At 41.2% G+C, this 23973-nt stretch overlaps 1 protein-coding gene across 1 annotated transcript in view; it reads right to left on the reverse strand.

Moving 5' to 3' along the window:
• LOC136866735 (trypsin-1) overlaps window positions 1-23973 on the reverse strand; it is a 97646-nt gene that overhangs the window by 9293 nt on the left and 64380 nt on the right. Inside the window, exons 2-4 of the mRNA XM_067143844.2 lie at window positions 22848-22947; window positions 20541-20700; window positions 13855-14060 (exon numbers count right to left, since the gene is read on the reverse strand). Of these exons, the coding sequence (XP_066999945.1) occupies window positions 13855-14060; window positions 20541-20700; window positions 22848-22947 (466 nt within the window). The remainder of the gene's footprint in view (window positions 1-13854; window positions 14061-20540; window positions 20701-22847; window positions 22948-23973) is intronic.

The following is a 23973-nucleotide window of genomic DNA, read 5'->3' on the forward strand; positions in this document are numbered from 1 at the left end:
GAATATACTATATTCGCCTTAATATTTTGCCAAAACATTTGAGGCCGGTTGCTATCTGTAACCTTTACCGAGGTTGATTTCCTAGCACCATTCCATATAGGCTATTATTATGATGGGTCGCCACTCAAAATGGCTGCCAGGTGTTATTCTAGGTCGCTCCACTGGAGTACAGACGCCTTCTGTAGCCGCTCCTCTGGAGTACAGACGCTAGAAGTTTCCCTCTTCCGCCACCGATGCCGTACCGAAGTCCATCTTCTACGCCACTGATGCCGTTGGGGACCTTCACTCATACTCTGGGCTTGGGCCGTCCATATTTTTTACTCCTGGAGAGAGGGTACCCCAGTATTTTCAAGCCTCAGGAACTGACCTGCCTGTTGGTCTGCGGGTTGTATTGGGTCAACCAGCTCTACTGAATTGTAGGGTCCCTATACGCCACCCGGGGACGCGCCCTCTTGGGGTTAACTGGCTCCCAAAGTGAAAGAAAACTTGTTTGGAGCAAAGAAGTACCCAGGGAAAATAAAGAGATAATGCAAAAAATGTACTATGTACCCATACAGACTTATGCAGCTGAGACTTGGACTTTGGCGAGCAGGCAAGAGAGTAGAATTCAAACCAGTGAGATTAAATTCCTAAGAAGTATGATATGAAATACAAGAAAGACAGAGTGAGAAATGAAGATGTTAGGAAGGAAGTTGGGATAGGAAAGCTAAGTGAGAGAGTTAGTTTGGACATGTAAAGAGGATGGAGGAGAATAGAATTCCAAGATAGATGCTGGAGGAAAAGTGTGGGGGCAAGAGAGGAAGACCTAGAATAAAGTGGGTTGAATCAGTGAAGAGCCGCAAAAGAAGACGAAATCTAGACTGGGACAAGATCGTGGAAGAGGAATGGTGGAAGGAAAGAGGAAGATGGAGAAGTGCCATAAATACCCCAACCCAGCAGGAGCTGGATAAGGGGAAATGATGAAGATGATGATGATGATGCTATCTATAACCGATCAATGTATGACGTTCGAAGTAAATATGAGAATTCTGTACTATGATTCTATGTTACCAGCTGCATCAAAAATTAAGGGATGCACTTAAGAAACAAAATTAGAAATTTACATATTATTTACATATTAAACGACAAATTTACAAGATAGAAAATTGAAAATGAACGTCAATTTAGCTACATAAGTTTTAAACCTCCTTATGCGACTTCAAACGTCAGTGGTAGTATAATTTTATATCTAGACTATTCCCGACATCTTTTCAGTCAAGTCAAAATATCCAAATTCGTTGAAAAAATCAAGATGTTTAAATTTAAAAAGAATATATGAGCTGGACATCTTAACTCTGGTGAACGGCTGCTAAAACTCGGCAATGGGGAACTAGTCCAAAATGACATTATTGATATTTCACAGAAACAGGCTTCAAAAATATTGTACAAGATTAATTTGGTTCTACTTTGCATAAAAACAAACAGTACATGTTTTCGAAAGTAACAGTTTCATGCCCAACAAACGAAAAAATTAACGTCATCAACCAACATTTTCTGAACATTTGGAAAGGTAAGAAAATAACGTACATTAATACTGACTTCGTAAAGTGCAATGATGTTAATTCTGTTGAATTTCTAAACTGTATTTATCCTGCAGGCAATGCACCCATTAAGTTGAACTTAAAAATAAGTTATGTCGTAATTCTTCTTCGCAATCTTAATACTCGAGTTGGTTTATGCAATGAAACGAAACGGACTGTGGTGAAGCTAGACAAAAATAACGTTCATGTAGAAATCCTTCAGGAAGAAAATGTTTTATTCCAGGAATACATAATATTTAACATCTGTTAATTCCGACGTACCATTCATTCCTAAATGGAGGCAATGTTTTTTCTTTAAATTTAGTCTTCTCTGTCACAATCAATAAGTCACGGGGTGAAACTTTATTTATAGGTAGGGAAAATCTCTCCTTCGGTGTTTAGCCATGCACAACTGTATGTAGCTTTCACAAGAGTACGTGCGTGATTGTCAGAGTACCTACAACTCTCATCTACAGCTATGTGCAATCAATACGGTTTACAAGGACATTTTATAATACTTTTTCCAATTCTATACAAATTACATGTAGTTAACATGGGAGAACATTGAAAATTTTCACGTAGTAGTTTCGGCTGTCAACGACAGGCTTACATACTAGTAATAAGATAATAACACAAAACAAAGTCGTGGAACATATAGTCTATTGAGGATCTTGGTCTGCTAAGACACCTAACTGCAGCCCTTCCAAATGACATGAAGACACTGGAGTGTGACGTGGTCAGTCTGACATCGTCTTCAGCTGTATTATTTGGCTTCCGGGACAGAGACCACATTTTACCAGGAGTGAACCCCGTTTTATTCCTCAGAGCAGTCGAACGCAGGGTCTCCGGGAGTAAAGGACAGACATGCTACTTCTATATCTAGAAACTGCCTGAAATAATAATAATAATAATAATAATAATAATAATAATAATAATAATAATAATAATAATAATAATAATTCTGATCCTATGACATTATCTTATTCCCTAGCTACTGCTAACAAACAAATCAACCAACTAAAAACCGAAGCAGCAAAGGCTGGCCTCCAAATCTCCTTTGAAGAAATGAAGTTCATAACTAATATCAAGCCGGCCGGCTCTTAGAGAGTTGTCCCCCTATTGGTGGGGGGTTGGATTAATACAAACGGTATCCCCTGCTTGTCGTAATAGGGGCCCTAGGTGCCCTGAACTTCAGAGCATGGGTTGGCGACCACAGGGCCCTTAGCTGAGTCCTTGCATTACTTCCACTTACTTGTGCCATGCTCCTCAATTTCATCTATGCTATCCGATCTCCATCGGTCAACTTTTGCTCTTTACCGACCCTGACGGTGTTAGGTTTTCGAGGCCTAGGAAGTCTTTCATTTTCACGTCCTTCATGGACCTTGTCTTTCTTTGACCGATAGCTTCATTTTTCGAAGTGTTGTATCCCTTTCATTTTTTCTCTGTGGTTAGTGTTATATAGAAGATGGTTGCCTAGTAGTACTTCACTTAAAACAGTAATCAGTATCCAGTAATCGGGAGATAGTGGGTTCGAGCCCCACTGTCGGCAGCCCTGAAGATGGTTTTCCGTGGTTTCCCATTTTCACACCAGGCAAATACCGGGGCTGTACCTTAATTAAGGCCACGGCCGCTTCCTTCCACTTCCTATGCCTGCCCTATCCTATCGTCGCCATAAGATATATCTGTGTCGGTGCGACGTAAAGCAAATAGCAAAAAAACAGTAATCACCACCACCACATCTTATAGAGTCGTAGAACAGGGGAAAATCAAACAAGCAGAAGAGTTTATGTACTTAGGTGAGTGGATAGTACGTAACAACTCTGAGAAAGTAGAATTAACATCTAGGATCAGCAAGATGGAAGTCGCATACCAACCAACTAGAAATATCTACAACAAAATATCAGTATCCATCAACGCGAAGCTTAGGCGTTATTGTTCAGTCGTTCGTATGCAGCAGAATGCCTTACGTTGGACAAAAAGGGTCTAATTGAAAAGTTAGAAATCAAAGAAAGAAAAATCCTAAGAAAGATCCTAGGACGAAATAGAGAAGAATTGTGAGTACAGGTGACGGCATAACAGTGAACTGTACCTGAATGTGGAAAGGATAACGGACAGCGTTCGGAAACGGAGGATTAATTTTTATGGCTACGTAACACGTATCAGCTCGCAGAGATTGACCAGGAGGATCTTTTCCTACTTTGTAAACAAGAAAACGAAGGGACCCTCTTCATCGAAGTTGAAAAAGACCTTCAAGAAATAGGGATCACACATGAAGACATTCAGGAACGTGTTCCTCTCCAGAAGAAAGTTCCAGCATACCAGCGATTTCAAGACAAGTCGAAGTTGAAAACAGGCAAGAAGTTGATTGTTGAAGGAAAGGAGGCTCACAGAAAGTGAATGAGGGAATACTGAGAAAGAATTAAAGCTCAAATGTGCAAATGGTTGACATAACGTGGTCTACAGCCGGCCGAAACGAAGCAGAAGAAGAATACCGGGAGTAGCTTAGGTGGTAGTTCGCTCGCCTCCTGAGTTCGATTTGGCAGGTTCAATCCCGGCTCAATCCGGTGGTATTTGAAGTTGCTCAAATACGCCAGGCTCATGTCGGAAGATTTAGTGGCACAGAAAAGAATTCGTGTAGGACAAAACTCTGGCACCTCGGTATCTCCGGAAACCGCAAAAGTAGTTAGTGGGGCGTAAAACCAATAACATTACTGAATACTAATAATAATAAACTATGCGTATTATAAAGTAAAGTCGGTCCGTTTTCTCTGTCTGTTTGAAATCGCTAATTTCATAAAGTACCGAACGGATTTTATTCAAGTTTTCACCAACAGACAGCGTGTCAATCGAGGAACATTCATGTGTATAACAGATATATGTTGTATTTATTTGCTTACAATCTTTGCCTGTCACCCATTTTGTGCGTTTTGCCATCACTACCATGTGTACTCTACTTTTTATTCACGGCGTTGCCTAGGTCACAGAGCCTGCCTTTACTGTCAGCCATCTTCAAGATGGGAAATGTGCTTTTTCTGCATGGCGTTGCCTAGGATACTTCCGCTGGTGCTGCCTATATTGACCGCAAGGGCTGCCTATAAGACTGAAAGTCACGGTTTATGACAATCAAGCAAATCGTATGGTCGCACTGAGCAATAATGTGGATTGTGATAAAGTAGTTAGTTTTGTTTCCTTTTAATTGTGCTAATGCTAATATAGGAATTAAAGTTATGATGAAAGAGAACACCGTTTAGAGAATGAAAGTCGCGCTTTAGTTCAAGTAAGGCGTATACTGTAGTTATGGCTCTTTAGAGCGCATGGTTAAGCTGAGCAATAATATAGGTAGATTGTGATAAGTCGTTGGTTTTGTTTCCTTTGCGATTTCATCATGCCTCGACGACGTGCTAATATAGGATACAACACGACAAATGATAAGAGACTCTGCATACTACGAAATAATGAAAGTTATTATGAAAGAGAAGACCATTCAGAGACTGAAAGGGCAAACCAGTCTTTGCGGAGGGATAGGGAAACATCCTTGGAACGAAACGGTAAATTATCTCAAGATCGTGATGTGATGAAGATCCAAAATATATGGAGAAACATCTGTTGACAGAGAACAGCGCACGCTCAGAAATCGCACCAGGCATGCACAACAATATCATAATATGGTTAGAACGCGTAATTCTAATAATTTATGGTTAGAATCTTCAGCTATGAATTACAATTCTACCAAAGATTACAAAATAATATCCGATGGTTTCGATAGGTGCTATGAATATTGTCTGTCAATATTGTTGAGCGTTGAAATGGAAAAATGAATATGCCTTCTGAATGGTAAAAATGTTACTAAAATGGTTGACGTTCATATCAATGTGGAACTATGTAGCTCAGTACACTATGTCAAACATATATCAAGAAAAGCAGTGATCAAGCTACATTTAGCCTATAATCTGGAAAATGAAGTGGAGCAGCTTCAGTCAGGTCGTTACATTTGAAATTCAGAGCAGTTTGGCGTATTTATTCGTTTGACATACAGGAACGGTCATTAACTGTTACTTATTTAGCAATTCATTTAGAAAATGGTGAAAGAGATTTCTTAACAGAAAATAACGCCAACGACAGTGTGAACATTGCACGTGACACCACATTGACTGCCTTTTTGAAATTACATGAAAATGATGAATTTCCAGAAACTTTGACATACGACAAGATCCCTCGGTTTTACAGTATACTTGGAACCATCCTACTATTAAATATACCAACGTACAAAACAAGGAACTGCAATCGAAAGAAACCAAGGAGTAAAACATACGCTCTTGGGAGGGTATACGTAGTTTACCCGAATAACAGCGAATTATTTTACCTACGGATGTTGCTCCACATAGTTAAAGGTCCGAGGTCTTTCGCAAGCCTAATAACTGTGCAAGGGATAACTCAAGATATCTTTCAAGGAGCGTGCAAAGCACTGGGCCTGCTAGAAGATGAAAAGAAATGGAATGGCGTTTGGCTTTTAGTGCCGGCATGTGTCCAAGGACTTCGGCTCGCCAGGTGCAGGTCTTTTGATTGGACGCCCGTAGGCGTGATGAAGATGAAATGATGATGGAGACTACACATACACCCAGTCCCTGTGCCAGGGGAAGTAACCAATTGTGGTTAAAATTCCCGATCCTGCCGGGAATCGGACCCGGGAGCTCCGTGACCAAAGGCCAGCATGCTAACCATTTAGCCATGGAGCCGGACGCTAGAAGATGATTCTCAATAAGAAAACACGTTATTTGAAGCTGGTGTTTTTAATACACCCCAACCAATCTAGAAATTAATTTGCAATTTTGATGACATTTTTCCTTAGTCTTTAGCAAAATCATCCTGAAAGTACGGCTAAAGACATATTGCACCGCATGAGACAGGAATGTTCCTCAGATGAGATTAATTACGATGACGATATTTTTAACGAAGCTTTGCTGGAGTTAAATAAAGTTATATAATATATTTGAGGAGTAACTGTTCAAAAGGTGCTATTTCCACCCTGAGATGGTTGTGGAAAAACGCACGAAAACGTTTAACAAAAGGCACATGGAACTTACCCATGATCGGGTATGGTACTACATTTAAGGAATTTCATCTTACTGATCTGGATTGCTCGTGGCATTCGATAGTATTCAACTCTTGCAATGCGTGTGGACGAAATTCTAAAAATAAAAAAAATATTTGAAGTGGAAATAGCACCTTTTGAACAAACAATTGTGGAAGAAAACATCAAAGGCTTTGTATTACCTCAATCCCACAACATAAGTATGGATGCCAACAGAGACTAATTTATGAGAAAAGTCCTGTGATAACTCCCGTCTGTTACAAGCAGTTGAAAATGAGATTCGTTCAAAATTGGACCAGAAAACGGTATATGATGCAGAAATGACCACAAAGGCAAAATTTAATTTCTTTATGCCCTAGGAGGTACGAGCAAAACGATTTTAATTAATTTATTGCTCACCAGAATAAGGCCAGAGAAAAGGAAATCGCTCTCGTTGTGGCTTCGTCCGCCATTGCAGCTACGCTCTTGGAAGGTAGTAGCACTATACACGCTACATCAAAAGATGATTTGTCCTCACGACGCGTCCGACGTTTTTAACAGACCAAAACAAAGCAACACAGCTAAATGAATACGAGATTGCAAGTTGATTGTTTAGGTTGAAGCTTCCATGTCACATAAAAGCATTGTAGAGGCGTTAGATAGAACAACGCAAGACTTGCTAAACAACAACACATTAACGGGTGGTTGCACTGTGTTATCTTCCGGAGATTTTCACATGTAGCAAAAGGGACGAAAAAGTCAACGCATCACTAAAGAGGTCTTACCTTGGCCAGATGTAACCAAACTAGAACTAAAAGCCAATATGGTAGGGCCTTTGCTGATGTTTTACTTCAAATGGGTAATGGTGAATTACCAGTCAGAAATGGAAAATTGATTTCAGTGACCTATGTGTTTTGTCCTCAAATCTACAGAACTTAATAGAAGAGTTTTACCCTGATCATTCATGTATTTCTTTTAAGACGCGAGTTTGTTTGAGGAGAGAGCCACACTGTCTCCAACTAACGAGCAAGTCAATGAAGTAAATGACTTGATAATATCTATGTTTAATGCACCGTCTAAAATTTACCATTCAGTTAATACTCTCCTGGATATAGAACAGGCAATACATTATCCAACTGAATTTTTAATTTTTTTTTACCACTCCTGAAACTCTTCTCCACAAACTGATTTGAAAGTTTCCCCTATAATATTACTTCGGGACCTATCACACCAGAAGTATGTAACGGCGCAGATTGCTAAGAAACTCGTTAAAACAATTTCGACTTAGTGCACGTGAAGCCAGTGTGGAGCCAGTAAAACTGTTTTTATCCCTAGAATACCAATGATACCCACTGAGGCATTTCAGTTTAAAAGGCTCAAATTTACAGTAAAAGCATGTTTTATTATGTTCATTAATAAAGCAAATAGTCAATCTCTAAACGTTACAAGTATAGACCTCTGCGTTGAATGGTTCTCTCATGGTCAACTGTACGTGGCCCTGTCATATGTTGCTCCCAAAGAAAATTTGTTTGTGTTGGCCCCAGATGGAGAGCCACGTAACCTAGTATCTTAATATCCTCAACCCTAAGGTTGGTGGGTAACATGCTTGTCTTCCAAGAGTTTCCGTCCTTTGGCCAGCAGCTTCAGGTGGCAATAGGTGTACTTGCCTTTAATATTGTCAATAAATTGCACTCTAGGTCTCCCTTTGGTCCTTCTACCTTACATTTTCCCTTCAAGCAGGTTGGTGCACCAGTTAGAATGACGTAGCAAGTGGCAAACGAAGCTGTTTCTTCTTTTGTTCAAGGTTTCAACCAATGTACATGTCCCATTTGTTCTTTTGAGAACATTTTTGTTTTGACTCTATCAATACAAGGTATTCTTAATAGTCGACGACAGCACCTCATCTCAAAGGCCCTGAGTTTCATCACTTCCGCTTTTCACAGGGTCCGTGTTTTGAGCCATAGCTTACAACACTCCATACAAATCTTTTCACGAAGTGTTTTCGTACCTCCACGTAGATGGTCTTAGATGTAAGTAGAGACTCTTTTTTTGAGAAAGTTCCCTTCACCTGTGCAATCCGGGCGTTTACTTCTCTTGTACATTTTCTGTCAGATGTTATCAGACTTTCTAGATATCTGAATTTCTTTACTTCATCTAATTTTTCTCCACCCATTAGCACATTGCCAATTTGGTAATTATCCCTTATACAGGCCATCATCTTGGTCTTCATTTTGTTTATTCTCACGCCGCACCTCTCTTTTAGCAATTGGATCATACGATTTAGTGCCTTTTCAATATCATTTCCATTTTCAGGTATGCTATATCATCTGCAAATCGTATGGTACTCTACAGTTTGCCATTAACATGTAATGCATACCATGATTCTTGGTAGAAAAAAGTCTCTTTGGCTTCTTCTATATACACTGACTGACAGAGCAAATGCAACACCAAGAAGGAGTGGTCAGAACTTTATGAAAATTGCAGGGTAGACTGACGTCACTGAGGTATGCTCATGATGTGAAATGCGCCGCTGTGCTGCGCACGTAGCGAACGATAAATGGGACACGGCGTTGGCGAATGGCCCACTTCGTACCGTGATTTCTCAGCCGACAGTCATTGTAGAACGTGTTGTCGTGTGCCACAGGACACGTGTATAGCTAAGAATGACAGGCCGCCGTCAACGGAGGCATTTCCAGCAGACAGACGACTTTACGAGGGGTATGGTGATCGGGCTGAGAAGGGCAGGTTGGTCACTTCGTCAAATCGCAGCCGATACCCATAGGGATGTGTCCACGGTGCAGCGCCTGTGGCGAAGATGGTTGGCGCAGGGACATGTGGCACGTGCGAGGGGTCCAGGCGCAGCCCGAGTGACGTCAGCACGCGAGGATCGGCGCATCCGCCGCCAAGCGGTGGCAGCCCCGCACGCCACGTCAACTGCCATTCTTCAGCATGTGCAAGACACCCTGGCTGTTCCAATATCGACCAGAACAATTTCCCGTCGATTGGTTGAAGGAGGCCTGCACTCCCGGCGTCCGCTCAGAAGACTACCATTGACTCCACAGCATAGACGTGCACGCCTGGCATGGTGCCGGGCTAGAGCGACTTGGATGAGGGAATGGCGGAACGTCGTGTTCTCCGATGAGTCACGCTTCTGTTCTGTCAGTGATAGTCACCGCAGACGCGTGTGGCGTCGGCGTGGAGAAAGGTCAAATCCGGCCGTAACTGTGGAGCGCCCTACCGCTAGACAACGCGGCATCATGGTTTGGGGCGCTATTGCGTATGATTCCACGTCACCTCTAGTGCGTATTCAAGGCACGTTAAATGCCCACCGCTACGTGCAGCATGTGCTGCGGCCGGTGGCACTCCCGTACTTTCAGGGGCTGCCCAATGCTCTGTTTCAGCAGGATAATGCCCGCCCACACACTGCTCGCATCTCCCAACAGGCTCTAGGAGGTGTACAGATGCTTCCGTGGCCAGCGTACTCTCCGGATCTCTCATCAATCGAACACGTGTGGGATCTCATTGGACGCCGTTTGCAAACTCTGCCCCAGCCTCGTACGGACGACCAACTGTGGCAAATGGTTGACAGAGAATGGAGAACCATCCCTCAGGACACCATCCGCACTCTTATTGACTCTGTACCTCGACGTGTTTCTGCGTGCATCGCCGCTCGCGGTGGTCCTACATCCTACTGAGTCGATGCCGTGCGCATTGTGTAACCTGCATATCGGTTTGAAATAAACATCAATTATTCGTCCGTGCCGTCTCTGTTTCTCCCCCAACTTTCATCCCTTTCGAACCACTCCTTCTTGGTGTTGCATTTGCTCTGTCAGTCAGTGTAGTTAAATAATAATGGTGATATACACATCCTTGTCTTACGCCCTTTCCAATTTTATCTTGTACTCTTTGTTTGCCTATCAATGCTGTCTAGTATTTATAAAGGTGGTAGAGTACTTTTCTGTCCCTGTAATCTATTTTCAGCTTTCTTAGGGTATCAAACAGCACATTCCCTTTTTATGTTATCAAAGGCTTTCTCTATATCAATGAACTCTTATTTCTATGCCTATTTCTAGAGATAACGACTCTTAAGAATGGTTTAGCGTGTGCCTCTTCGCTTCCTAATTCCAAACTGTTCTTCTGAAATATTATCATATATATCTTCCTCTCTATCCGGTTATAGCTATTTCGAGTTATGATTTTAGAGTCATGGGAGAGGAGGCTCATCGTTCTATGATCTTCACACATCTGTGCTCTATGTGCTTTTGGGACGTGAGTATGGCTAGTTTAGCTAATTTCATTTCATTTATTAGCTGGTATAGATTATATTTGACTTCGTCTCCTTGGGCCTGTAAGATCTCTGCAGGGATTTCATCTGGTCCTGAAGCCTTTCTGTGTTTTAATCTCTTGAGTGCCACATCAAATTCTTTTCTGAGTATTTGTGGTCCAAGCTCATCAACTTCTACTTAGCCATCGCTTTCCAGGACATCTGCATCAATAATGTCTTGCTAGAGTTCTTCTGTGTACTCCTCCCTTCATTTTCTTCAGTTAGAGCTTCGCCATTCTTACTCCGTATGATGTTCCAACACTTTCTTTCTTGCTCCAAATTGTTTTCGTTTCTCGGCGTACTCTCTCTCACTGTTACCTTTCATTATATATTCGTCTATGTCTTTGAACTTCTTTTCGGACCGTTCTTCTCTTACTCTCCTTACTTCTCTGTTTATATTGTTCCGCAGTCTTGCATATTCATCCTGGTTTCCTCTCGCTTTGCATTTCCTACGTTCTTCCATTAAATCCACTATATCTCCAGTAATACAAATTTTTTACACTGCCTTTTCCAGTCTTCCAAAACATGCATCAGCCATTTAAGTTACATCGTTTTTTGTATGGTTCTATTTCTCCCGTACATTACTTCCGGACATCTTCTTGAAGTCAGTTTCTTTCATCAGTTTTCTGAACTCATTTAAAGCTTGATTGTCGCTTTTTACACTACTGATGTTCCATTTTTTCATGGTTGTTTTATAACCTTTCTTCTAGAACGAAGTTGGCTTTTCATTAATGTCAAATTGTGATCCTTGTCCACATCTCCACCTGGATAGCTCTCACATGATTTAGCTTAGTTACGATAGCGGTCTTAATCATGATATAATTTGTCTGGTATCTGTCACCACTACCTGACATCGTCCAAGTGTACCTTCTCCTTTTGGTTGTTCAGTGCATATATTTGCTATCACCAACACATGAATTTTACAGAATTCATTTAGCCTGTCACCTCTTTTATTCCTGTTTCCTAGACCACACTTTCCCGCACAGTTGCCAACTCTACCCTCACCTGCTACAGCAATCCAGCCCCGATGATGATTAGGTTATCATCATATTTAATTTCCATTAATACTTTCTCCATCTGTTTATATATATATCTTCTACTTCATAACCAGAGTGTCCATGTGTGGGCATGTACGTCTTGGTTAATACTGTATCCTTACGCTCTGTCTATAGTGTGATCATGATAATTTTTCGTTAAATCCCCATATGCTTTGGACATGATATGCTAGTTTTCGTTTTAATACGATAGCAACACTTCCCGTTCCTTTTACATCCTCCGAATAAATAATTCTGTTGCCCCATTCCAGAAATCTCCAGTAGTTGGCCATCTCACTTCACTTAGTTCTAGTACGTCAGTCTCCAGCCTATCCGTTTCTTTCTTCACATTTTCCAATTTTCCAGTCCTTTTAAGCGATCGAACATTGCATGTTCGTATTCTAAAAGCTTGATTATTTCTTTGAATCTTCATACTTCATCACATCCGGAGATCCGGAATTATTTTACCTCCGGATACTAATTTAACTTGGGAAGATATCATGTTTATTCTTGAGATATCCTATGGATTTTTAATGCAGTGGTTACCCCTTGTGTTCTGCATCCTATGTCGTAGGCCATCTCGTCGCTCTTCCGTCTTTAGGGGTAGTTTCCCACCCGAAGGACAAGAGGGTGCCCCGCTCATCTGCCCTCTGAGGAGACCATTGACATTTGGTACAGGGGACCACATATATCGGCGATCATTCGGTCTGTGCTACAGTTACCTAATGCAGCTAAATCACAATTATATAAGGGAAGTACAAGAATTTTGTGTGTTAACGGACCAAAAATGGCGTCCACATATCGGGCATGAAGTATTGAGTTTACTGGATGTATTTTAACGTTGTGGGAAAGAGGTTATGCATTCGTTTAAATGAGTATTATGGAAACTGGAATGCCGACATTTATTTTCGTGGTTAAAATATGTTTCATCAGCTACAGTAGTATATAAAAAAAATGTTCACAGTAGCCATTAACTTGAAAAACCAATACACTTCAACGAATATGTAAATTCTTATAAAAATCATCTAGTTGAGTTGCTAGTCAGGTAAGAAAAGTTTCGAACAAGAGGTTAGTTAATGTTACATGCTTTACGTCCCACTAACTACTTTTACGGTCTTCGGAGACGCCGAGGGGCCGGAATCTAGTCCCGCAGGAGTTCTTTTACGTGCCAGTAAATCTACCGACACGAGACTGACGTATTTGAGCACCTTCAAATACCACCGGACTGAGCCAGGATCAAACCTGCCAAGTTGGAGTCAGAAGACCAGCGCCTCAACCGTCTGCGCCACTCAGCCCGGCTACAACAAGAGGTTAGGGATGATCTTTGGACGTAACTACGAATATAGCAACAGAGGTTATGTGTAAACAACTATTAAAAAACAAGTACAAAAACCTCTCCGTGACTGTGACATATACTACAAAAAATCACACTTCACTACCCAGGTTGTTAAAAAAGCTATAAAAAGGGTTCAGTCCTTGAAACAACATTGGAATCTTGAAATATGAATTAAAAATGGGTTATATACGAAGATATTTAATATGTGAGGCCACCCGTGTGAATCAGTGGCAGTTCAGGTAATAATAATAATAATAATAATAATAATAATAATAATAATAATAATAATAATGCATCCCATCTTCTAGAAATACAGTGTAGTCGCTCCCAGCGAGCAATATCATTTATCTAGATAGTTTCCTTCCGATGTGTCTACTTCACGTTTGTGATCTTTCAACGTTAAACATGAATTTATAGTAAATCCAAATTTTATACCGTATAACTTGATTTTTAAGCGACCATGAGCTAGCAAGAGCAATATAAGGAAAAGATCTCGTGTAATGAGTGTGAAAGGGAATGAACATACTCACGGGTGTTGGCAGGTAGACACACAGGACGGATATTCTCAGTGATTGGCACACGATCGTTGAGTCGCAGCAGAGCGATGTCATGATCAAAATTCATGAAGCTGAAGTCACCTGCGATGGCTCGGATTACGAATCGAGACTCTGGCTTTGTGGTCTGGTTACAGCGGTCATGTTCTCCGAACGTGACCTTGATCATGAACCACATGAAGCTGCAACAAGGCGAACACCTTATTAGAATATGTGTTACCTTGAGGATCAAGTCATTGAACTGCTTGGATCTGAGAATAGTGTTTCACTGGGAAATTACAATTGGATGACAACGATAGAAAATTTGTGTAACCTATATTTTTATATTCAAACTTCACTGTTACGCGCACAAGGGAGAGAAAATAGGCCAAGTTCAAGGCTGAGAAAATATATTCCATTCATATTGTGCTACTAAGAATTAACTTTTACTTTATATGAAAATGAATTAAAACGTGTTCCAATTTGTTTCCAGACGAGTGCAGCTTGTTAGGAACTAAAATAATGCACTCCAGCGTATACGCTATTTAACCATTCTCATAATGATCAGATTATCTGAAAGGAAAAATGTAATTCATTGACGAAAATTCCTCAGTTATCTTAATAGGGAAAGGCGCATGATTAGTTCAGTGGTGTAGATGCTTGCTTGCCATCCAGGAGGCTGAGGTAATAATAATTATAATAATAATAATAATAATAATAATAATAATAATAATAATAATAATAATAATAATAATAATAACCGTATGGCCTCAGCTACCGTGTGCAGACATTTCAATTTGACGCCATCTGGCTGTCTGCTCGTCAATTTCGACATTCCGTTTTACTCTAGGCCCGCTAGATGGCAGACCGAGTAAACCGAAACTCTCTTGGGCGTCTATGGGTGAGATTTAATGAATTTTGTCGGGTAAACACCAAATGTGTCACCGGAGATCTTTTACATGCCGACATCGTACAACATGGAGAGTCGAATGGACTTTTTTTTTTCTGCGCTTCAAAAATCCGACTACCTCTGCCGGGTTTGAACCGGCTATCTTGGGATCCGGAGGTCGACACTCTACCACAGATCCACAGAGGCAGCTGTAGAAGGCTGAGGTGCAAATCCCGTTCGATATGCCTGGGTTGAGATTTCATCTCAAAAATAGTGTCAAATTTCTCTGTGGGCAAATCATATGGTCATGAAAATCCACCATCTGTTTCCAGTCATTCGACCGGATCAGTAATGGAATGAATGAAGCCTCCATCTAGCGGCGAGGATAAGAATTGTGACGGCTGCCGAAGCCTGTCGCACCTCTCTGGAGCAATGATAATGAAAGACAAATGAAATGATATTGAAGTGTGTTGCTGGAATGAAGGAGGACAGGGAAAGTCGGAGTATCCCCAGAATAACCTGTTCCTATTCCGCTTTGTCCAGCATAGAGTGACCGGGATTTGAAGCACGGAACCCAGCAGCGAGAGGCCGGTGCGCTGCCACCTAAGCCACGGAGGCTCTTGGTAAAATCATATGGTCATAAATGTCATAAATGTCTCTCGGTCATGGTCAACCTTTAACAGTTGATAATTTCAGATGACTGCCTGATAGCCTACACGGTTGCTAGGTAACATTGTCTGGCCATACATCCATCCATACTTCACATCACAGTTGTCTCTGTGGATCAGTGGTAGAGTGTCGGCCTCCGGATCCCAAGATAACGGGTTCAAACCTGGCAAAGGTATTTGGACTTTTGAAGGGCAGAAAAAAAGTCCATCCGACACTCCATGTTGTACGATGTCGGCATGTAAAAGATCTTCGGTCACACATTTGGTATTTACCCGACAAAATTCATTAAATCTCAGCCATAGACGCCCAAGAGACTTTCGGTTTACTCGGTCTGCCATCTAGTGGGCCTAGAGTAAAATGGAACGTCGAAATTGACGAGCAGACAGCCAGATGGCGTCAAATTGAAATGTCTGCACACGGTAGCTGAGGTCATACGAGTATTATTATTATTATTATTATTATTATTATTATTATTATTATTATTATTATTATTATTATTACAGCTGAGCAGTTACCACCTGGACGTAATGAAAGCTGGCTGGTGTTGAAGTCCCTGGACAAGCTACGATCAGGAGTGGGAAGATCAAGGGATAACTTGAAGAAATGGGGTTCAGTGCAAGTGATACAAGGTGTGAATGTGGAGAAGGAAAAACTACTAGCAACATGCTTCAGTGCCGTCTGTGCCTAGCATCTTGCATGGAGAATGATCTGCTACAAGCCACCCGAGTGCGCTGGACATTGCAAAATACTGGGCATGTGTAATATGAAGATCTCACATGCTATGTTTTGTGTACAGGGCGTATCACAATTATACCGACAAAAAATAAATCAGTGATATTCTTCGTGTTATTTTAAGAACAATGGTGCAATCGGATTGGAGGAGAAAAGTTGTGTTTTCGAGAAAATGAGATTACTTCGTCACTCCCAGACGCGCGATTCAAATTGACGAACTTGCCATATTTTGTATGCCAGAGAGCCAGCTGCTGCCTGCTGCTGCGAGTCAGAGGAAGGAAGGGAAGGGAGGGGAAGTGGGAAGTGAGGAAACGCTCGGTGCGAATGGACAAGTTTCTCGTTCATTTCGCATAGTCGCTTCCCATCCCTAGTAGGGGCGTGTACAGTTTGTTCTGCATAAATTGACTACTATGCGAACGCCGTAGAAAGATAAGAATTTAGCAGCTTTCCAGGTCGTTCATGACACACTACACATTCTGAACAGAGTCCAAAGGTCACCACTACACTGTTGTGAACTGTGCATCGAAGTAGGAGGAGTGGGGTCATATTGAACATCTACTGTAATCAATCCATAGGGCGTATTGTTTCCTTCGTTCAGTATTTAACTCCATTTACAATGTTGCGAACGATGGAATACACAATCGTGACAATTGTGGGGCGGCAACGATGCATCTTCGAGCATGTTAAATAATGAAGAACGTTACTGCGACCAACAGACGAGGGGAGAAACTATATGGTGCATTCCTTGACTGACAAATGTGTCTCGTTCTGCGTGTGCAGTTACGGCTGTTTAATAAACGAACTGTGGATATCGCCTGTAAGAGACAAGCACAATCCTGTGCGAATAAAACGAGGAAACTTTTACATACGCGCGGAGCATTATCTCTGTCTCCATCATACACCCCACTGCCCCTAGCTCCCCTTCACCTCCCTGAAGTATGGCAGTGGCTTGTGCTCTGGCATAGTAAATATGGCGAGTTCGTGAATTTGAATCGCGCGTCTGGGAGTGACAAAGTAACCTCATTTTCTGGAAGAGGTAAAATTTATCTGCCAATCCAATTGCACCATCGTTCTTAACATAAAACGAAGAGCTTCCCTGAACTTTTTGTCGGTGTAGTTCTGACACACTCTGTACTACAAACTGACTTGTACATTAACTGTAGATTTATATGTTTTCGACTCGAGAGTAATAATAATAACAATAATAACAGTAATAATAATAATCCAAGAAAATGGTTTGGAAAAATATGCTATAGAAACAAGAATACACAAAATGAAAGGAGCATATGGTATAACAAAAAATACATACAACAAAAAAATGTTTATCTAAAAATCTTAAAATAAAAGCACTACAACACAGTTGTGAAACCAGAATGCTTATATGCCAGCGAATGCTTAGTACTCGAATATAAACTTGAAATATTGGAAGTACTAGAAAGAAGAATTATAAGAAAAATATCTGGCCCTCTAAAAACGACAGAAATTTGGAAATTAAGAAGTAATAACGAAATTTATCAGAGCATAGAAAATATATACATATAACAGTAGACTAACCAAAAACATCTTCGCGTATCTTTGGATAAAACAGTCAACAGTTACCTCGATTCAAGAGATCAAACAAGACTTGGAAAGAAAAAACATCAGAGAAGAAGAACGAAAGAGAAATTTTCAGGAAGAAAGTTTTAAAGATGGAAAGATTCCAAGGGAGGAGGGCAAGGAAACGCTGTACAAAGTGGTCTGAAGAAAGAAAAAAGAAACATACTGTAACAATGAAGGAATATTGGGAGAAAAGGAAGAAAAAACAGCAAAGGATGAACAATTGAAATTGGAACGTGATCCCTAGTAGGCCCTAACCCAAGAAGAAGAAGAGGAAGAAGAAGAAGAAGAATCACAGCCTGCAAGGTTGCTAGGTTACGCTTCCGTCACACATTGTTACAGTACATGACACCATTTCGTTACTCAAATTTTCTGATGACCTCACGCTCTAAGATATATTTATTTCAAAATCACATGGTGTTCGACCTTAAAGCCCCGGCCAAAACCAAAATGAGCCTGAGTGGCTCCATATATCCCAGAAAGCTACGATAAGCTGAGGAAATAAACTTAGATTACTTTAAAATGTATCAAAATGAAATGCTAGTTTTTTTTTTTTTTTTACGTCGCACCGAGACAGATAGGTCTTATAGCGACGATGGGATAGGAATGGCCTAAGAGTGGGAAGGAAATGGCCGTGACATTAATTAAGGTACATCCCCAGCATTTGCCTGGTTTGAAAACAGGAACCCACGGGCAACCATGTTCAGGGCTGCGGACAGTGGGGCTGGAACTCACTACCTCCCGGATGCAAGCTCACAGCTGCGTGCCCCTAACCGCACGGCCAACTTGCTCGGTAATGCCAGATTCAAATAGGGTGTTAGGATTTACACACACAAACACTTCTCTCAAAATATAAACTACTGAAGAAGGGGGCTATTATGGAGAAAAGATATTTGTTAAAGAGATTTATGTTTGTCCAACCCTTGTCCCCTTTCTCTACGGAGTCGGGTATGAGGTGAGATGAATCTGCCGTGGCGAGTTTTTATGACCGGGTGTCCTTCCTGATGTCAGCCTCATCGGAGGAGTTGAGATGAACTTAAATTAATGACGTGATATGTGATGGTAGTATGGGAGATGGTGAAACGCAGTGCCGGCACATAGCCTACTCTGTCGGAAAGCACCAAGGCTTAACGTCCCCATCCGAAGGAATAATCACCATCAACAGCGTCATATGCACTCACTCCATATGAGCACTGCGGAGAGGTTAGAAATTTAATCCAGGCATTTGTTAGTAGGAAGTAAATTCATCTGACTTACAAACGCTAATAATAACTAGAGGACCCGTGCTATTCCGTAGCAGTCGTTATAAATAGGTCAGATAACTCGTCTTCATATTCTTGTCGTAGTCATATTCTTTTGCTACGCTTTTATGAACATTTAATAAGAAGCGTGTTATGGTATGCCGCAGTTCGTAGTCAGAATTCATCCACTCTGACGTCATCATGCCGTCCGTTCGGCAAAAATATTTGCCATATATTTGCTTTTTTCCCTGCAGTTCTTGATCTAAAGCATGCTATTGTGTCGTAGAAGGCAATGGTATTTTTAATCGCAGTTCATCTATATGGAATAGATGTCTTGTGAGCTCATAGGTTAGTCTCGAAGGGGCGTTTTTTGCCAGATAGAGAACGTTTTTAAGATGCATCGCCTTCACTCTTTTTAGTGTAGCTAAGTTATATTTCGATAGGTGTTCCCAGATAATAATGGGGTCTGTTTGTACGTAGACAATTTTCTTATAGCAGCATGTAAGTTATTAGGAATGCTCTGCCAACTGTTGAATATATTTGGAAGCTGGGAAAGGTTAGAGAATCAAAGAGTATCTAGCAGGGAATAGTATTCTCCCGTGATCAGAGGAAGTGTATACTCTCTGGCTTGACAGGTAGTAATCAAACATTGCAGCATGCAATGACATTACTTTCTTTCTTTCTTTTCTTTTCTTTTTTTTTTTTTTTTTTTTTTTTTTGCTAGCTGCTTTACGTCGCGCCGGCATACATAGGTCTTTTGTCGATGATGGGAGAGGAGAGGCCTACGAATGGGAAGGAAGCGGCCATGGCCTTAATTAAGGTACAGCCCCAGCATTTGCCTGGTGTGAAAATGGGAAACTACGGAAACCCATCTTCAGGGCTGCCGACAGTGGGGTTCGAACCCACTATCTCCCGGATGCAAGCTCACAGCTGTGCGCTCCTAACCGCACGCCCAACTCGCCCGGTAATGACATTAGTAAGGATGAAAATAATATATTAGAATATAGTCGCTTAGCAACCTGCTAAGTACAGAATGTATTGCGGGTTAGGGTAAGCCTTCGCCTGCAATTATTGGAGTGATCATTTAATGATTTGCTTTTATGATTACTCGAAGTTGGCTGTACTTAAGAGACCTATCAATGTCTCATGATTCACCAGGAGGTAATTCTGGAAGGAATAAAATAAAAATGAAGCAGATCGGTCCAGTAGAACGAAAGTACGCATTGGCCAAAGCTGTTTTTAGTAAACTCTTTTAACATGTAATTGTTATCTAACGTGGTCTCTAATGGCCGTAAACGAATATATATATATATATATATATATATATATATATATATATATATATAGAGAGAGAGAGAGAGAGAGAGAGAGAGATAACGAAAGTTTAATACAAAAAGTAACATTTTTCGTATGAAGAATTTTAGGCATTGAAAATAATGTGGAAGCTGGAAGAAAGCGAGATATTTCCGTAACCCAGGAGGCATAAATTTACAGCCATCCTAAAAGTATCTGTGATTTCTGACTGATCTTCACAACTGTCATGTCTGAATACTCACCCTTTGACACAGTGCGCAGCGGTGAGCACGTAGCGATCATTGATGAGCATACCGCCACAGTAGAAGCGGTTGAAGTACGAGAGACGTGCCATCCATGGATATTCATTGCTGTCAGTTTCTTGGCCTCCCACAATGCGGCCCTCGTTCCGCACTCCGCAGCCTGGCAACAATTTATTACTTATTACTTAAGACATTCCAAGTATTCCTATAACCCGTAACATATGGCATCAGTGTCTTTACACCCAAGAACAAGAACGTGCATGATAATAGTTCTTAGTTATAAAGCATTGAAAGTGAGGTTTTACTTGCGACTTGAGACGGCCAGGCCGAATACGTGAGACACTTTCACCCTGTAACGCACAATATTTTATTGCATAAAAACCAAAACAAACTCCATGGTGCTACAGGCCTGACAGGCATGAGGCTGCCAAGTGACAGCTGCACAATCCGAAGGTCTGCAGATCACGGGCTGACGCGTGATCAGCACGACGACTCTCGACCGTAATTCCTGGTTTTTAAAAACGAGATTTTATTGCATACCACGTTGAATTCCTTTATTTTTAGTTGAAATGAAATGAAATGGCGTATGGCTTTTAGTGCCGGGAGTGTCCGGGGACATATTCGGCTTGCCAGGTGCAGGTCTTTCGATTTGACTCCCGTAGGCGACCTGCGCGTCGTGATGAGGATGGAATTATAATGAAGACGACTCATACACCCAGCCCCCGTGCCAGCGAAATTAACCAATGATGGTTAAAATTCCCGACCCTACCGGGAATCGAACCCGGGACCCCCTGTGACCAAAGGCCAGCACGCTAACCATTTAGCCATGGAGCCGGACTATTTTTAGTTAAATAATATTAAGAAACACACTGTGCTTAGTTCAGGGCCCACCATTCAGACAGTTGACGTTATTCATGAATGAATAGATATCACATTCATATTGGTCCGTGGTGGAAATTTAGTACGTAAAAAACTCAACTAACAAGTTAAAATATTCCACCTTTCCACCATTTTCATAATCTGATTATTCTTACATAAAGAACATTAATGTATTTACAAACGGTACATGTATTACTAAAAGGAAGGCAGCTGCGAGTATAGCAGGCAATCAGGTGTGAGTCAGCTGTGGCAGGTGACACGGGATTTGAATACAACAACTGCACATGGAGTTGCTCTTTTAAATCAAACACAATTGGTCCATTTCGTCCGAATTAAGAAATGTTCCCTTTCCACTTACAGCAAGTGACCTGCTGAACGCTCTTTTCCTGAATAATTGTATATAGTTGTAATTCTTCATTCTGCAGAAGATTATTAAGATACATTTTAAGACAAAAGATCAAGAGGATTTCACGTGTAACGTGCGTTTATGAACAAGATATGTCACATGCTCCAAGACTCAAAGACTCCTAGCCTTATAAGGCTTTCCCACGATGAGGGCAAGATGTTCTTAGCAACGTGTTGATAATTTTATGTATGTATGAAACTTGTACTTTCTGTGTATTTTAATCTTGAACTATGAACACGACTGAAGATGTTTTCAAATGAAAACGAAACATGTACCGATTTAAATAGATTAATGATCTTTTAATGTAAGAATAATCATTGTTAGTGGTGGAAAAGTGGAAATTATTAACTTGTTAGTTTTTTTTACAGAATAGAGAGATATCTACATGATACAGTGTAGTCATCTGATAAGTATATAAGTAACTGTTTTAATGTTATTTGTTTTACGTCCCACTAACTACCCTTTTACGGTTTCTGGAGACGCCGAGGTGCCGGAATTTAGTCCCACAGGAGTTCTTTTACGTGCCAGTAAATCTACCGACACGGGGCTGACGTATTTGAGCACCTTCAAATACCACCGGACTGAGCCAGGATCGAACCTACCAAGTTCGGGTCATACTCATGTACGTGCTTTGTTAGAAATCTGAGGTCAATTAGGAAAAAAAATTCTAATGTATATATTTGGTATAGGAAACCTCTATACAGGTCGGCAAAAAAGCTGGCTATCGTCTTCATATCAATGCTATGCTCACGCAGCCATATTACCTGGTGTGGGAATAATCTATTAGGTGACTTTTCACAAATAATTTCGCAAATATATATTTAGGTCTATACTTAGATATGAAAACTAGTTAGTCAAATGACAGATCCCTCTGTGAATATACGTGCAAAATTTCATGAAATTCTTCCCAGTGATTTATGTCGTTTCGGAAGACAGACATTATTTAATATTTCCATAGAGGGATTTAGTAAACTTTAATATCTATTTATACTAAAATGGTTAGGTTTATACGCCATACTTACTGCAAGTACATGTTCGGATCGGATCATGACTCACTGGAGGTCTGTTCCCGAACAAGCCGAACAGGTTTCTGGACGCTGAGGCGCCGTCCTTACCGTCTACCTGCAATAAATAACACATCTTGAATAATCTAACAGGTAGGAGAATAATTATATACAATTATGAATTAACTGTGAAATCGGAGGCGTGTTAATGATAATATCACTGTTTAGGTCAAAGTTGTAAAGAATAATGTTACATAAGATGTGCCGGGTCACGGTAGTCTGACGATTACGGTATTATATTATTAAGCAGCTGTATTGGAAGGAACAGTTCCTCACCTTCTACCGGCCAAACCATTACAGACAACCGAACCTATTGCTGATATGTGACAGGAAAGGGCCCATTTTCTGAAGGATTTCTTCACAGAATTGCAGGTAGCCGAAATAAGACTTCGAAATTAGTTCATAACACTGAACTGTTAACTAATTGTGAACTAATCTTCCGAACGTTACAGGAACTGATACATAATTTTTCGTTGAAGGTGTGAAATAATTACTTACTAATACTTACGTAAATTTCATGATGACTGGCCTATATACACTGACTGACAGAGCAAATGCAACACCAAGAAGGAGTGGTCAGAACTTTATGCCAATTGCAGGGTAGACTGACGTCACTGAGGTATGCTCATGATGTGAAATGCGCCGCTGTGCTGCGCACGTAGCGAACGATAAATGGGACACGGCGTTGGCGAATGGCCCACTTCGTACCGTGATTTCTCAGCCGACAGTCATTGTAGAACGTGTTGTCGTGTGCCACAGGACACGTGTATAGCTAAGAATGCCAGGCCGCCGTCAACGGAGGCATTTCCAGCAGACAGACGACGTTACGAGGGGTATGGTGATCGGGCTGAGAAGGGCAGGTTGGTCGCTTCGTCAAATCGCAGCCGATACCCATAGGGATGTGTCCACGGTGCAGCACCTGTGGCGAAGATGGTTGGCGCAGGGACATGTGGCACGTGCGAGGGGTCCAGGCGCAGCCCGAGTGACGTCAGCACGCGAGGATCGGCGCATCCGCCGCCAAGCGGTGGCAGCCCCGCACGCCACGTCAACCGCCATTCTTCAGCATGTGCAAGACACCCTGGCT

Source organism: Anabrus simplex, chromosome 3 (genome assembly GCF_040414725.1).
Source record: "Anabrus simplex isolate iqAnaSimp1 chromosome 3, ASM4041472v1, whole genome shotgun sequence".
Classification (NCBI taxonomy): Eukaryota; Metazoa; Arthropoda; class Insecta; order Orthoptera; family Tettigoniidae; genus Anabrus; species Anabrus simplex.